The following is a 17,492-nucleotide window of genomic DNA, read 5'->3' on the forward strand; positions in this document are numbered from 1 at the left end:
GATGGAATCGGAGCTTAGGAAGGAGAATTAAGAGATGAATATTTGTGTGCACAAACCTACATTGTGTATGCACGCTTTGAAGTATTTGAAATTCACCCTCTAATTTAATTTTGACGTATTTAAAATTCATTAGATTTGGCCATTATAAATTCTCTATCATTATCGTCTGTCACCGCCGCCTCCTGATACAACCGCCACTCTCCGCCTATTATCCTCTGCCATCACTGGTCAATCATCACCCGTCACTTGATGCTCGTCGCTGGCTTCTCACCTATCACCACCACCACTGCCACCGCCGCCATCAACCACCAACATCATTAAACTTTATGCTTCTTTTATTTTGCTTCTAATTGGAAAGAAAAAATACATCCTTCTACTATTTTACATTCTATTTTGCATTTTCAATATGATATAATTTATATCAAGATATCTAAACAATTAAAACTTATATCAAAATATCCTCATATAAATGGTATCAATATCAAATATTTCAAAGTTTATTAAGATTTGGAAATATTAGATGCCATTATGACAAACAATTTCCTTGTCTAAATTAACTTTCTAGTTCTAAAGGAAGGATACATATACAAAAAGGGAAAAAAAAAACAGTTTCCAAACAGTTCTGCCATTAAAGCCTGAAGGATTTTGCCATTAAGGGCATATGAAAACCTGTTAAAGGACCTGTACAGTTTGTCTGGTTTGCCACCTCAATCACCAATAATAAAAGAGAAGGCTGAGAATCTGGTTAATTAAATCCTTCAGACAGGGGCTTTTGCTTAGTTTACTTTCCAGCTTTGTGGGCATAAACTGCCTGTTCCAGCTGCATGAAGAAGAAATTAAAACCAGTAAGTGCATAAAACTACAGAAAATAGAAAAAGAATATATATCATTACAATGACATTTTATGATGTGGTGTTTGGGATAGCTTTCGTATTGATTTATAAAATAATTTTTTAGTATAAAAAATTTTAAAAAAATAATTTTGTAGTAGAAAATTACTTTACAAAACAATAAAAAAACTATCCCAAATGAAGCCTTGGGATGAGATTAAATAACAATTCCCCCCCTTTGACCCTAAGGGGATCCCGCCCCTGACTAGCTTTATCCCAACCATCTGGATTAGGACTCCTTATTTATAAATCCAAAAAGATACATTCTCATCTATATTTTTATTATTTTCCACAATAGATTTAAGATAATAAAATCTGTCACAACTATATACCATCTTATATTTCAATAAGATTAAATAACAATTATTAATATTCTTTATACTTCTCTATTAGTTGTAATCTAAGAAAAAAAAAAGTTCACCATAATAGATCTCATTGACATGAAATAAACTGATTCTTCAAAATTTTTATAATTTTCCATAGTTTGTGTTGCTTTACTCTCTCTCTCTCTCTCTCTCTCTCTCTCTCTGTAATAGCTTTGTTTTATGACTAAGTCTGATTCCTATATAGTTAGAATAATTTAAAACATCACCATTGTTTTTAACAATTGGTACAAAAATGCTTCTTGTCCAATCAATTGACGACCACTTCAAATTTTATTAAAAATATTTGATTGCCCAATCACTGTAATATCCCCTATAACTCCCAAAATCTCCATAGGTATCTCATATGGACCTAAATCTTACCTTTATACATCTTTATAGAGCTAACTCCAATTCATTTTTTTTAATCAATATATAACATATTTTATATATTATTCTCCAAAATAATTTATTATTTAAAAGACTTATTTAATCATTTCTCAAAGCAATATTTGCATATTTTCCTGATATCTTCTTCTTTAACTAATTTCCTGTGATCTTCACTTTTAATACATCTAATTTTATCAAAATTCCAAGATCTCTAATCTGTTACCTTAGCTATTTTATCTCTCTTTCTCCTTTATTAATAACAAGCCAATTATATAAATAATCAAAACTTGTAGATTTTATTTTACTCATTACCATCTTTACAAATTTTTTAGATTTTTTATGATCATTACAAATCTTAATAAAATATAAATTTTATCACTTTTTAAAAGTATATTTATTTTACTCAATAACATTTTATACTTCCTCTATCTACCAAGTACCCTTCTCAATGCATGATCCATTCTAGATTTTCCAAAAACTTGAACAAATTTTTTTTAATGGAACTAGACATCTTACCCCAAAATAGATATGGCTCAACAAAAGAATTCCAATTTGCCTCTCTTAGTAATCTATCTTGAAAGATTAATAATTCCTCACCTTTCAAATTATGGAACCTCATCCAATAGCCATAATTTATTTATTTATTTTTTCATACTCTTAAGATAAGAATACACAACCACTATCTTATGTTTTGTGGTTAAGCTTTCTCCTAGCCTACCTTATAATCTTTGTATGAGATTCTGCCCTTTTGTGTAAAAAAAAAATTAAGCATGGTTTGGTGAGTTCTCCTACTCCATAAATCCTCTCATAAACTTTCATACTAGAACCTGTATGCACATTAAAATCATCTCCAATAATTATCCTTTCATTAGTAGCCATATATTATAATAGTTCATCTCTCTTACCTAAAACTTCCAATCCAACTTATGAAGCATAAAAATTAATCAGATTCATAATTTTCTCGTTGATAATAATCTTCATAACAATAATCTTTTCACTAACTATTTTAAACAAAATAGTTTTATCTTTCAACTTTTTGTCCACCACTAACTTAATCGCATTCCTATTGCTACACAAACATTAATATAACTTTCCTCGCCAAACTTGAGTTTTCTCATTTTCATTTATCTTTTTATAAATGAAGAAAATTTATTCTTCTTCAGTTCTTCTTATCATAATGTTTACTGATTCTCTCATGTTCTCATTCAATATTCCCAAATTTCATGTGGTAAATCTAATCTTAGACTTAACCTTTGTTTAATTTCCATCACAATCAAATTAAACTATGATGATTACTTAAGTGTGTTGTGCTAACCCACTCCTACCAACTCCTCACCACAATCAAATTAGATCTTGGTACATGGCTTTTGGAGATTATCTTAGCATTATAAAATTTCGAATTTAGATTCATTTCATTAATTTTGATATGTGTTTATGACCTTCTGTCAACCTAATATTAAACCTTAATCTTCATCATCCAATTTAAGGCTCAACAATGGCAACAATCCAAAAACAAAGCATTATAAAATAATAAATAATAATAATAATATAGATGATGACCAAAATAAGGTATTGAACAATGAATAAAGGGACTGTAACAGTGATGGTTGATCATGCAGAGGTAAGGGTGTGAAATATTTGGATAAACTAAAAAAATCTAACCAATTCTACATTGTTTTGATTTAATTATTGATTGAAATATTGACTTTCTTAGTTTTTCGATAATTAGTTTGATTTTTATTTTATAAAATCAGTCAAACAAAAAAAAATTAAATTATACTAGTTTCTTCAAATATAAAATCAAGTAGAACTCATGAATTGTAAATAGCAAGGAATAGAAGAATCAATAATAAGATTAATGGAAAATAAATGGGCTCTTATAATGAAATTAATTTATCTAAACCCTCCCAACTCAACCTAACCAAACCTAAATGTCTCACACAAAAATAAATCAACATATGTAGACAGAGAGATAAACAAGTTAGATCATGGTGCAATGCTTCTGAAGATTATCTCAGCATTATAAAAATTCCAACTTAGACTCATTTCATTAGTTTTGATATGAGTTTATGACCTGCTGTCAATCTAATATTAAACCTTAATCTTCATCATCAAATTAGGGCCCAACAATGGAAACAATAACAAAACAAATCAATAAAAAATATTAAATAATAATAATAATGACATACCAATAAAAATAATAATAATAATTTAAAAATAAATTTTGATGATGACCAAAATAAGATATTTGATAATGAATAAAGGGACTGCGACACTGGATGGTTGGTCATGCAGGGGTAGGGGCGTGCATTATTTGGATAAACTCCAAAAATAAAACCAATTATAGCTCAGTTCGATTTGATTAGTGATTGTAATGCATGCTGACTTTCTTAGTTTTTGGACCATTGGTTTGCTTTTTATTTTGTAAAATATTAAAATCAATTAAACCAAAAACTAAATTACACAAGTTTCTTCAAATATTAAATCAGTAGAGCCCATGAATTATAAATAAATAAGAAATAGAAAGATATTAATAAGATATCTGTAAAAAAAATGGGCTCTTATAATGAAATTTGTTCATCGAAACCCCTCCAACTCAACCCAACCAAACACAAATACGATTGTTGCGCATACTTAATAAAAGTTAAGCCAAGAAAAAAAAAAAAAAAAAAAAAGTGAGTAGATCATAATCACATCAAGAAGCCCAATGGTGCAGAAGTACAAATTGACTCCAAAAATAAGTGAACCAATGAATCGAGCCAAGGTTGAGGTGATAAGCTCACGTGAGGAGGTTGAGATGATGAGCTCACGTGAGGCACAAACAATAAACTGACAAAGCGATGTAAGGAAAAATTTAGCACAAAATAGGGGACAATTAGTCTTTTTTTAAATCATAACCAATGAAATTATTTTAGATGCATACATGCTAAAATATATTTATTTAACTTACATTATAAAATTGATGAATCATTTTATGTCAGTACTATTATTAATAATTATGCATGAAATTCAAATTTTGGTTGGTCATCTCTGGAAGTCTAATCAATTTAAATTTGAAAGTGATTTACTTCAACTTGACGGCTCACACATGGTTAGAACACAAAATCGAACTTAAATAGGCATATAAACACACAAATAGAAACGAGTATGTATGTATATATATATATATATATACATGAAAAAGGTACATTACCATACTCAAGTCAACAAGAAAAGAAAAAAAAAATGAAGGGAACATACCAAAATCAACAGAAAATTGTAAAAAACCAAGTAAAAATCCAATGAAAAAAACAACAATGCATGTTAACAGCTGATGTAAGCAAAAATTTGGGAGAGGGCCCCAAATTTTTGCTAGAAAAATAAAACATTCCTAGGAGATATAAAAGACATAAAATACTCAAAAGACTCAAAAAGACACTTTTTATAATAAAAGATAGACTTACAAACTGTTGACTCTTACAAACGACACAATAAAGACCAACACCTAAAGTTGCATTTCTTTGAGAAGAAGGATACAGGTGAGGTGGCACTTGCGGATAGAAGAAGAGGTTAGAAGCCAAGACAAAGGGTGGAAAAGCTTGCAAGCCTTCCAAAGAAGTAGAAGAAGAAGAAGAAGAAGTGGACAAAGCTCTCAAGATTTTCCAAAAACCCTCAGGTTTTCTTACTCCAAAAATAACATTTTCACTACGACTGATCATCCAAAAACATCTCCTATTTATAGAACAAAAGAGGGAATACAAACAGTCCCAAAAACTCTTCATATTCTAAAATTGAATGAGGGAAATGAAAAGCCATCAGCCACTTCATAATATTCCCAATTCTTCACAGGAAACAAAGCACTAAAGCCACGGAAAAGACCCCAACAGCCACGGGAAAATAACCCAGGCAGAACCCGAAGAGGCAGCCGCAAAAACCAAGGAGGTCCGCACGGAACCGAGGAATCAAGGCACAGGAAAACCACCCAGCACAGCCAACCAAGGGACAAGCATGGAAATCCACGGGACAAAGGGGAATGGAAGAGACACAAGGGAAGAAACCAAAAAATCATAAATAAAGGCAAGGGAAGAAACCTAAGAGCCACAAGGAGGAGGGGATGAATCTAATTAATCTTCAATTTATGAGCTTAAAAGACTCTCTACTAGATATTAATGAGCTGAAAAAGAAGAAGCTCATTAATGAGATGATTTTTAGTAGAGATAAAGAAACTCACAAAATTTAAATCCCAACTTGTTTTGACCCCTCCCTTGCCTATATCAACATCTAGGTAAAAGAAGATATGTAGGAGAAAAATTGTTCTTACTAAACTTAAGCCATTAAAAAGTAATGTGTGTGGAGGGTAGTAAAGTAGCCAATATGGAGGAGAGTGGCGTAAGAAGGTGAGGATGAGTGAAAGATAAGTTTTGGGAGGGGTAAGGGAGGTTTAACTACAAGGAGAAAATAGTTAAGAGTATGGACTAAGTTGACGCAAGACAGGAATGATGAAGAAAGGTCTGCTGTAGAGGGTTTGGCGAATAGACAAAACCAAGTTGCGAGTTTAACCATTTCTAAGTCAAAGTTAAATAAAACCAACAAAGCACATTTAGATGTGGGATAAACACGGAATTTCTATATCGAATTGCTGATCCGCTCATATATAGCATTCGCCCAGTAATATACCCTTACACATATCTATTAATTTACACATCTTCTCATCATGAGATTTATAGACCTTAAAAAAGGACTAGCAAGATTAATGTCTTTATTACTTATGTTAAGCATCTGACAGTAACAAAATAATTAGAAGCGTAGTTATCTAAAAGTTCCATAATGTTTACTCCATTGGCTTTTCCAAAGCTGTAGATTTCCCGTTGAACATCTTTATCATAGCTTATGAATGGCAGGATGCGTTAGATTAGGGGAAAAAATCCTTATAATGAATCATGAAGTTCTTTATAAACGCATTTTTTAATTTTTTTTACAAAATTACCAGCTGCTAAGCTAAGTATAGAAGTAAACATCAACTATGAGAGAGTGCAATCATTTAGGCCTCGTTTGTTCCTCCTTAGTTACGCGTTTTCGATTTAAATCGGTGAAAAAAGTTACTGTGTATTGTTTGTTAACACGCCTTTTGCAGAATCTCTTTTCTTATATCTCCATAATATTGTCGATTTCAAAAGGACAAAAAATGCTGCTTACCCAAACTCCGCTTACTCCATTTCTTTAAACTCCACTTATGCAAAAGGAATGCCGCAACTATACGAGGCCTTAGTGTGCAAATAGTTAAAATTGTTCAACAATCTAACTTAATATACAAACATCTAGCAAAACAATGATATTTTGTAATCTTCATAAAATCACTTTTTTTTTGGGAGGATCAAGGGACAGCACCTAGACTCACACACACAATAAATATGTATGACTCGAATCCAAGACCTTTTAGTTGATAGTCAAAGCACTCAACCAACAGACCAAGGAGAGCTGAGTATAAAATCACATTAAAAAAGTAGTATAAGAAAATGATGCAAGTCATTGATCACCTGTATCATGATATTTAATCTCTTGGACAGTTCATAAAACCTCTGTTTGGCCAGGTTCAATGCCTCCAAGCAACTGAGATCAAAAAGATATTTATTTCATTAGTGAATAAGATGAAAGCATGCAATACCTAAAAATGGAAACAATATCATCAACTCCCAAAGTTATAAGTAGAAACAATTAATTATAAGTAGATGCTTAGAAAAATAGCGACAGTGTTACATCCTGTAAAATTAGTAAGATAGCAGTAAATTTTGATGAATTAGAAAGGAGGAAGATAATAGCCTTATACATGCCAGTGTCCCCAACATACCGTAAAAGTCTAATAAAAAATACCAGCGCCATAAATAAAAAAACCTTATTCATGACAGTACCCAGCATATAGTAAATCTTCACCCTAGGCCACTTAAAGCCATAAATTAAAAAAAAAAATTAATAATAAAGCCATAAATTACTTGTGTTGAGAATAACTGGTTTCACATGATAGTTTCATATGCTCAACTAGGAAATTTAAAGAACATCTTGATTTTCCATTCATCACATATCGAAGCCATTCATATCAATTCATTTGTTGATGAAGAATTTAAAATCTCACTTGCCACACAGATAACAACCTAGCTTTTTTTAAAAATCAATAAGATTTAATGACAATGACATAGGATTATCATGATAAACAGATAAGCCCATCATTTCGACTACTAGAAAACTTGTTTTATGCAGGTCTTATGAATCCTAACTTTAATAATGTCTACAAATGAACCAAACATCATGAAAGCATAAAGCAAAATCGAGCCTTAAAATTATAAAATGCAAAGATAAGAGCAGAGAAATTTGACTTTTCATAATGGATGATATTGATGAACACAGACTATATCAAAAGGAAAAACTGATCTCAACCAACTAACATTCCCGAACAATACCCAGCCGGTCTACAAACAACATTGCCTCCACATAATCCAGACGAATATGCAAATCAAAAGACAAGGAGATAAAGCACCAAGATTCAAATGTCTAGGGCAAGAGGTTCCAAATGAGACAACTACCTATTACAACTCAAGCATCCTAGTCAGAGCCTTGGTCATAACATTTGTGTAGTGGTATCATTTAGCAATAAAAGCACATAATTAGACTACACATGTTAGATGATTACTAGCATGAGATCTTTTGAAAGTGATCACAGCAATACACCTGATATGATATTGACACTTTATGAGCTGATGCTGATTAATCCAAAATTTGTCAACCTCAAAAAATTGTTTCTGAGAGTGGATTTTTTTTTTCTTTTGAATAGAAGTCATTAATTTTATTTGAAAAATTTCTGATTTTTTTTTTAAATTTAAATTTTTATACTTTTATCAGGATTTCAATCCTAAATAATTTTCTTTGATTAATCTTAATGGTGTGCCACATTACTAGCGTGATGCCGTTATATTTTTGAAGAGGTTAATCTTAAATTTGTCAACATTGACAAACCATTGCCAAGAGTGAAAGAATTTTTGTTTTTAGACTGAATCAATTAATTTTAAATTATCTTTAAATTAAAAAAAAATGAATTCATATACTTATATTGTGATTTTAGTTGTAAATAATTTACGTTGGAATTTTATGACATCTCCTCCAATAAAGATTTTCAATCAACAAAGTCATCAGCAAGAAAACTAATTTTGAAACATTTACCTTTACAATTAAAAAAAAAATTGATTATTGAAAATGGACTTCTCTGATTATGATGTTCAAAAACCACATTTATCACTTGGATAGTTTGCTTGATTGAATTTTATTATATTGAACTATGCCTGCTTACCTATAGAGGATCAAGTTCATGGGGTTTAAGTCTAACTGGCTTCAGTTTTTGTGATGTTAATGATCAATCATGAAATGATGAAAATTATGTACTCATGCAAAGTGCACAACCTATAATTTACTGCATTTCACACAATGTTATAATTTTCATCTATATATAGTTTGAAGTTTTGTGTGGTGGTCCCACGGATCAATAGAAGAGCTCTCCCTCTAAATTCATTATCACAGGACATTGAGTTACCCTATTTATGAGTGCTTAGGGAGTGTTGTAAGTGTGATAAGAAGGTTTTGCATGTGCTCATAGATGAGCATTCTAGTTCCTTATAGTCTTTGTATTCAATTCAATGTTCATTTCATTTGTCTTCAGTCTATTTGTTATTATAAGTTGTAGCGTAAGAAAGTTCAATTGGTCCTCCCGCATGCTGTTCTTCTTATTTTGGAAAATTTTCTTTAATTTTATCATGCTCATATTCAAAGTGTCCTTAAATTTCATGCTTTTCAAATTTGATCACTATTTAATACAATAATTTCCCAATATCTCTCGAACATAAAAGACATCTATGGTGAGTGTTAGACCTTCCCATTGAGCTTTAAAAACATTCATGGTTGGATTGGTTGGTGTTTAGAACACTGTGGATGGGACTTATTTTATCTTTTTCTCCATCGCATTAGAATAATGTGCACGGATACTTAGATTTTTAGGTACGCATTGGCCTTCGTTACTTGTACAAGAAACTATGCAAGATTTTCCTATCATGTTGGCATAACATGCATGAGTACTTATTTTGCATTTGTCTCACCTTGTTAGAACAAAACACATGGGAGCTTAAATTTTTAGGTTATGCTTGCATTGTTACTTTACATGGCAAAACTATAAGTTTGTAGTAAGGAGCTTGCAAAATACCCACCTTCTATTTCTTTGAATTTTCTTTTGAAAATACTTTCCTTTCTTTTTTTGGAATTTCCTTATTTTTTTTTCTAGCTAGCTTTTTCTTTGGTGATAGAGAAAGCAGATCAAAGAGAGATATAAAAAGATTTAGAGTGAGAAAAAGAAAAAAATACAATGTACGAGAGAAAAAGAGTGAGAGAGGAAGATGGGTTAGGGGAATATAATAGGCTAGAGAGAGAATGCAAGAGAGATTGCGAGACCTTTAGCGGGAGATAGAAAGGTGGATTTTAAGGAGAGAAGTGGAGGAGCTGTGAACTGAAGCGGAAGGAAGATAGTGAGCTAGAGAAAGAAGTTAGAGAGACACATAAGGGAGGAAGCCATGGCGGTGTTTAGTGGGATTGTGTGGGTAACATGGCGGCGGCTAAATATTTGAGGATGTCGACAAGTTCATCAGAGTTGTGGTTGAAGAAAAAAAATAATGATGAAAAAAGGTTATTGGTGATTCTAATGAAAAAGAGACTCAACACACCTAGTGCTCAGGTTAGGTTGTTAGCATCAAGGATAGTGGTTGGAGGAGGTAATTGAGCATTGTGGAGTGTGGAGGAAGAGGTGTGGAAGTGGCTAGGAAGGCTGCAACAAGTGGGGCTATGATTTGCAAGAGATGATTGAGGAGATTGAAGTGTTGGGAGATCAATAGTGGTATGAAGAAATGGGAGTTTTTTGAGGTCTTGCAAACTCTTCTCCTCCATAGGTGGTTATTGGTCTTGTTGATGCGTCTGCTAGCAGTTGGCAGTTGCCATCACAATTCATCACTTATGTGCCATTAAGGGTTTGAAACTTAGGTAATAGCGGAGATGAAGTTGGCTAGGGCTGCGTGAGAAATTGACGGGAGTTGGGTTGATGCTAGTTTTGTAGAGAAAAGGGTGATTGAGTTTGTGGGCGAGCTCAGAAAGACGAGGGGTTGAGAATGAAATGGGAGGGAGTGGGTGTGGGTCTAGGAAGAAGCATCACGAAATAGAGAGGGAGAACAAATTGTGAAAACTGATAAAAACCGAGAAGAGCGAGGAAGATCATAAGAGGGGAAACTTGGGTTGAAGAGATAGTGTGTGAGCGGCCGATGCGGGGAAAAGTCATGGGGGTATTTCTTTTTTTCTTTACTTTTTTTTTTAAATAACAGAAGATCAACAATCATGCATTAAAACAATAACCTAATGAGCCAAGTCAGAAAAAAAGATCTTTAATTGCAAAATACTTTCAAGTGTAACCTAATGGACCAAACTTACTCTTTTACCAAAGACAGCATAACGACTCCAATTAGAGGAAGAGGACATTAATACCCACAAAAGCAAAAGTGATGAGGAAATTCGATTGATTCCTCTGCTTTGCAGCTCTATCTACGGTTGCCCTATTTTCTAACTTTCTATGTGGTTGATTATTTTATTTCTTGGCTCTTGCTACAACTTTCCTTTATTTTGGAATTCTATCTACAGCTTTACTTAGTTTTGCAACATTAAGCTTTCTTGGCACTATATAAGGCCTTCCTCTATTTTGATCATATGCTTTTGTTGTTGAGCTACGAGTAGTGAATTTCCTTGTCCTCGTAGCAAAGGGTGATGTTAATATTTTTGTGATTTGGAGGGGGTCATAACTTGGTGGAAAGGATTTTCAATTAATTTTATAATTATAAATACGGTTCTAAGGCATGTACATAAATTATTGATTTTTGAATAAATTTCTAATTGGATATGCAATTTCTTCTTACAGATTTAGTTACTTGATCAAGTGCATGACTTGGATTCTAATAGAAGTTATCTCATAGTATAAAAATGAGGCTTATTTTTTTAATGAATTTACTTTCATTATTTTCCTTCTCTATCATTCTTTCTTCTACATTTTTTTATTATAGGTTTGTAAGTGATATTGTGGTTGGTAGGATTTGCTATAATCTAGTTTTTTGTCAAATACATGAATTTCAACCATGTGTATGACATATTCAATCCTCATTCTCTCCATTAATTGTTAATAAAATTTCACTAGTAATTTAATCTAAATTGATTTCCATCAATTTTTTTAGTTTTCATCAACATAAACATTAGTTTTTTCACATTAATAGTTTGTGACTTGCACATTTTGAATGTTTTAGCATAATTTTTCCGATCTCATGTTAGATTTGCATTAAAAACCCAAGATGCCTTATATCAAAGAAGGAATCCAAAGCACCTAAAAATATATTATGCATGGGTTAGAACAACATTGTTCTAATTAAGTCAACACAAGAGTTCCTCAACACATATAATTGCTATGCTTGATATCAAAAGATCCATTCCCAAAGTTTTAACTACATAAATTCATACAAGGTTTAATCTCCTAAATCATATCATTTTAGAAATGATGAACTAGCAATAAATTTGCTAGGAACTGAACAACACCAATACTACACAGAGATATCTCCATGCTGAGTCATATGCAATACTAAAGTAAATCCATAACCTATATGAACAAAGATGAATACAACATAAAATTTAACTAAAGGGAAGAAATCAAAATAATTATGATAAATAAATGTGATAAAAGAACTTAGAGTTGATTAACTAAGGTTATCGAGTTAAAGAGTTGGTTGTAGATAATTGAAACTAAGGAATGGTTGTTCTATAAAAGAGCTAGGGTGATATGGCCAACAAAATGCCTAAAAATGTTATGTAAGGTGAAGCTATTGGTAACTCATGAGAGGTGATCTCATGGAAGAGACAGTGATTGCTTCCACAAGTTTCTTGTTTCAAATTATAATAACTCGAGCAATATTCTCAAAACAGACAGGACCATTAAATGCTGATGAAAACTTATTCAATGGAAAGTTTTCAAAATGGACAAAAGCCAAAAGAAGGAATGACTTAGCATAAATAGCAGCGAACTTGCCAAATTTTTGACCAAGACAAGGTATGAGCGACTTACCTCTCTTTGTCATTTTTATCACAGGAATCACGGACAAGCATGCACGTTAATTTGAAACTATGGGCACCAACACTGCAAAATCCATACACAAAAAAACCGAAAGAATAAAAATAAGATGAAGCACAAACATGCATTCATTGTACTAAATCAAAGAAACCTTGCACTGCTCCCTTTCAACTGGTGAAAATAAGCATCCACCTTCTTGTAATCCACAATTGGTTGATTTCTGCAGTCCATAATCGACCAAAACCCATTTCAATCTCAACAAAATCATCAAAAAGCCAAACTAACACTCCCAGATTAAAAAAAATAAACGCCACATACAATAAAAGGGCCGCTTCGTTCAACATCCTATCTGTATCAGCACAGAACAAACCAAGCAACTCCACAAGAAAATCAGGACTCCCCCCTTCATCCAGCGCCCGAATCTGCTGGAATTGCTCATCAAGAAAACCCTACCTCAAGAAAAAAACAAAACAAAACAAACCCCAAAGTCGTCAGTCGATTTCATGTCAAAATAAACAAACTAAGTTTAAACCCCACCACAAACAGAATTCACAGAGCACCAGAGCCACAGTCACAAACTAGGTCTGAGAAACAAATCGTGTAAAGTACCTCGCGATACATGCCGTTGACCAGCGCGTCTAGCTGCTCCTGCGCGAACGCGGCCATTGCCGACAGCGAAACCCTACTCCGGTGAAGGAGATGATTCGCTTTTTGCCGTTTTTTCTACGGAATCCATCGATAAATACTTTCCAAATTTCCAAATTCAACGATTTTGGAAATGCGCAAATACGCAAAGTTTTTAACATCTCTGAAAAATAATGGCGTTACCATTTCTTCTCTTTTTTTGTTTATTTATTTATTTATTTCACTATCATTTTCTTATTACATTGATAAAATAAATAATTTTTTTTTATATTTTTGAGCGCATTAAAGATAAATTCATACACACCACTTACACAATTTTAGGAGTCAAAATTTCTTGATTGATAGTTAAAGCTCTCAACTAACATATTAAGATGAGATGTGTGATAAATAAATTATTAATTTTGAGTAGTTTTTAATTATTTTTAAGAATCTTAATGCTAAAATGTTGTTGTAGAAAACAGTAAGAAAACTATCTTAAATAAAGTAAAATTTATTGGTTATAAAGTTTGAAAAATTTTTATGCTCTCTAAGATTTGCAGATCCCTATTAATAAGTTTAAATTGTTGATATGACTATTTATTAGTCATTCTTACATTTTGTTATCAACATAAAATGAAAATTGTTGAGGGGTCAAATAAGTGAGTTTTTTTTTTTATATTCCTAGTCTTCATAATTTTTATCAAGTCATTTTAGCTCGAAAAAATGATTTAGAAGCATGAACTGTGGTCATCTATTAGTTAGATCAGTCATAAATGATTGATGAGAGTAAAGGCAAGACCTAATCATAGAGAGAGAGAGAGAGGTTAAGAATTTTTATGCTTAGGATGTGCATACTAACTATCTTTATTACGAAGCAACCATACATATAAGACACTTGATTTATCATATATTATCATTGGGTTGATTCATTATTGATAAGTGACAAAGCGCTATGGTAAAGGACTCTATGTTGTGTTTGTGAAGGAAATGCTCATCTTGCACTAAGTTTTGGACTAGAAACCAACTCACCTTAAGAAGATACCTTTAGACCAATATTTATTACTTGATTTTGGGACCTTTAGGTTTCTGACATATAATAAGGTTATAGTTTGTGGTTTGATATTAAAGATACATAGTGAGTGGGACTTATGACCAAGGTTATATGGGAAGCTTGATAATAGATCTTACAACCTTATCATATTAGATTATTAGTTCTATTGGTGTTTATTACGATCAAAGATGGGTCTTTGGCTACCTAACCTAATTGCCTAAGTCGATTTTATATACTTTACATTAAGCATGAGTATTTAGATGATGACTCATTTAAGTCCTTGAAATTAATTAGGAGTTAGAGTCACCTTCAGGTCCTCATTTACTTAACAGCATAAATGGGTTTGATTTTTTATATATACTGAGTCAAATTAGATGATAACTCATTTAAGGCCCTTAAATCTACTAGGAGTTTATGTTTCACACCTGCGTAGACCCTTGGTTATGTACCCTAATCAATGAGATAAAAATAAGCATTATAATAATTAAGGTTAATATTATAATTAAATTATTTGTTCATCTAGTTCGGAAAAAAACTTAAATATCTTCTATTGTGTTATAGTAGTATTCATTCCTCATGTTAGGCAATTCTTATAAACGGAAATAAGGATCTCTTCTTTTTTTGGATGAATTTAAGAGATTTAAAATCCTAAAATGGTCACCTTGATGACTCTAAACAATGATATAATCTATCAAAGAGTATGTAGATCCTTCAATCATAGAGTGTTGAGATTAATTTAGTTTAGGGTATAACTTACATAAAGTATTTCTTTAATTAGCTTATCATATTATGCACCTTCCCTTAGGTCTACGGAAGAATCGTTAATCTTAGATCACTTTGGTGTCAGCCCAATTGCCCGCCCATCTAAACTTTAATGAACTTGTTTGATGTCAAATTGTAATCTCCTTGCCCTCTTTCAAATTTGAATAGTGTGTAGCACAAATCAAACATTTAATCTTCCCTCTCATATCTTGGATTATAGGTTGATTGACATATGAGTTTAAATTATGGACAGGGAGAGATAATAAATTGTCTATCCTTAGCTTTTAAGGGCATGTTTTCTATTTTATCTTGATTGAATTGAGCTCCTAAGATTAACTAAGGCTTTAAGGTTGACTAGGTGGGGTCCCTAGAGTTTAGGTGAGTCCATCCAAGTTTAGGGTAGGGAGCTTAAGGTCTAAGTTAGCCTATGTTTGGGTCCTTAAATCATTTTGGGTTAAGCTTGACCGAGTTTAGCGTTTAACTTTGGCTTATGGTTGGGGTTTTAATAGGTTTGACCTAATGTGTATTCTAGTATCTGGGTGGGTCCATCAACTCGTATAGCTTATAGGATAAGGTTTGGGTTAGCGGTTAGCCTAAGTTCCATTAGGTTAAACTTTTTATATATACACATTTTAAATTATTTTATTTAAGGATATTTATTTATTACATATTTTTTTATTTGGTTTGTTCAAGTCCACGTAAAGTATAAGTCGTGTATAAGGAAAATTATAGATATTAGGTTGGCATAATGAAAATTAAATATATTAAATTCATGTTGGATATAAAAGAATTATCATACCTATATTTATTGATATTGATGCCTGAGATATCTAGGTTTTAAACTAATGCATTTACCATTTAAGCAAAGGCCCCTTTTGTAGTCCTCATTTAGGGTTTGAATGGGTTTGACCTAACATAGAGTTTAGTTGGGTTGACCTTGTTGATTTCAAGTTCGCCTATGGTGGGTCAGGTTGATCAATAGTGGGTTCAAGGTGATGAGTTGGACTAATGGTACTCTTAAGGGTATTTTTGTTTAGCTTTGGTCTAGCCTCGGTTAGTTTAGGACAACCTAGATCTCCTAAGGTCATATATGAGATCATTAGGCTAGCTTATGATTTGTGGTCATGATCCTTTTTTTTGGGTTTCAATACTACTTGTTCTACTTTATATGCTTAGTGATGTAGCACATTAATTAGATTAAGGAAATAAAGTTGAAGATCCAATTATAAGAGCTCTAGAAAGTGTAGAAGTAAGAGCATAATCAATACCAATCATAAGAGCTTATTTAAGAAGAAATAATTAAATTTTGAGTTTTAATATTAGAATTTTAGATATAAGTTTTGCATGTTTGATTTTTCTTTTTTGGGGGAATATGTATGAGTTGACCAATTAATGAATATTAGAAGATAAATGAATTAATGAAGGCGATTATGTCATGTCCTAAAATCTAATTTGGATATATATATATATATAATAACATCAGTAATCAATATAATAATAAATCTATGCAGAAATAATAAAACACATATGGTAACATTACAACATGTAAGGCAGTATAGTACGAATGTCGAAATGGTGAGGTTGTAAACTATCATTCTTAAATCAAATACCATTATAGTATTATTCAAATAATAACAAATTTATATGAATTAATAAAACAAAAGTATCTATAAAAATTGTTAGAAATCTATGAATTAGTAAAACAAATTTATTCATTCATAATGATTATATTAATAGTATAATCGTATCAAAATGCACAAATTACTATTCTTACATATCAGCATAAATAAAAACTAATCCATTTGATGAAAATACACAATAATCTACTTCAAATATAAAAAAAAAAGTACTACAACATACAAAAAAAAATTAAATGATAGCAATTTCCTACAATCAAAGATATGCAATAAAAATCAAATTAGGAGAGAATAAATGATATAAATAAAAATATTTGAAAATAGTAGATTAGAGTCACCTACAATGATCTGAAAAAATTTCGTAAAAGTAGTGAAACTAATCGGCAGCCAACTATCCGCTTCCTCTCTCCTCCCTTTTCTCTTCTTCTTCTTTTTATTTATTTCCTTCTTGACAAAGCCAACTGAAGAGAGGTGGACAGGGATGGTGGCAATTTAAATATATATACAATGTTATTTGGTGCTTAGCATCGCGATGCCCAAGTGACCCAGTGCCATAGCGCCAAAAAATCACAGCTTCGCAGTGCTGCTACTCTGAATTAATTTTCAAAATTA

General features: G+C 31.8%; 1 protein-coding gene across 1 annotated transcript; it reads right to left on the reverse strand.

The window, feature by feature from the left end:
* Window positions 1-445: 445 nt before the first annotated feature.
* On the reverse strand, window positions 446-13,602 carry LOC110114647 (histidine-containing phosphotransfer protein 2). The gene is made up of 6 exons (XM_020847593.2): window positions 13,416-13,602; window positions 13,125-13,255; window positions 12,958-13,026; window positions 12,801-12,872; window positions 7,159-7,231; window positions 446-820 (listed from the first exon to the last, which is right to left on the reverse strand). Exons 1-6 carry the CDS (start codon window positions 13,470-13,472, stop codon window positions 782-784), a joined length of 441 nt encoding a protein of 146 aa, XP_020703252.1. The 5' UTR covers window positions 13,473-13,602; the 3' UTR covers window positions 446-781.
* Between the last annotated feature and the right edge of the window lie 3,890 nt (window positions 13,603-17,492).

This window comes from Dendrobium catenatum, unplaced genomic scaffold (genome assembly GCF_001605985.2).
Source record: "Dendrobium catenatum unplaced genomic scaffold, ASM160598v2 fragScaff_scaffold_1341, whole genome shotgun sequence".
NCBI lineage: Eukaryota > Viridiplantae > Streptophyta > Magnoliopsida > Asparagales > Orchidaceae > Dendrobium > Dendrobium catenatum.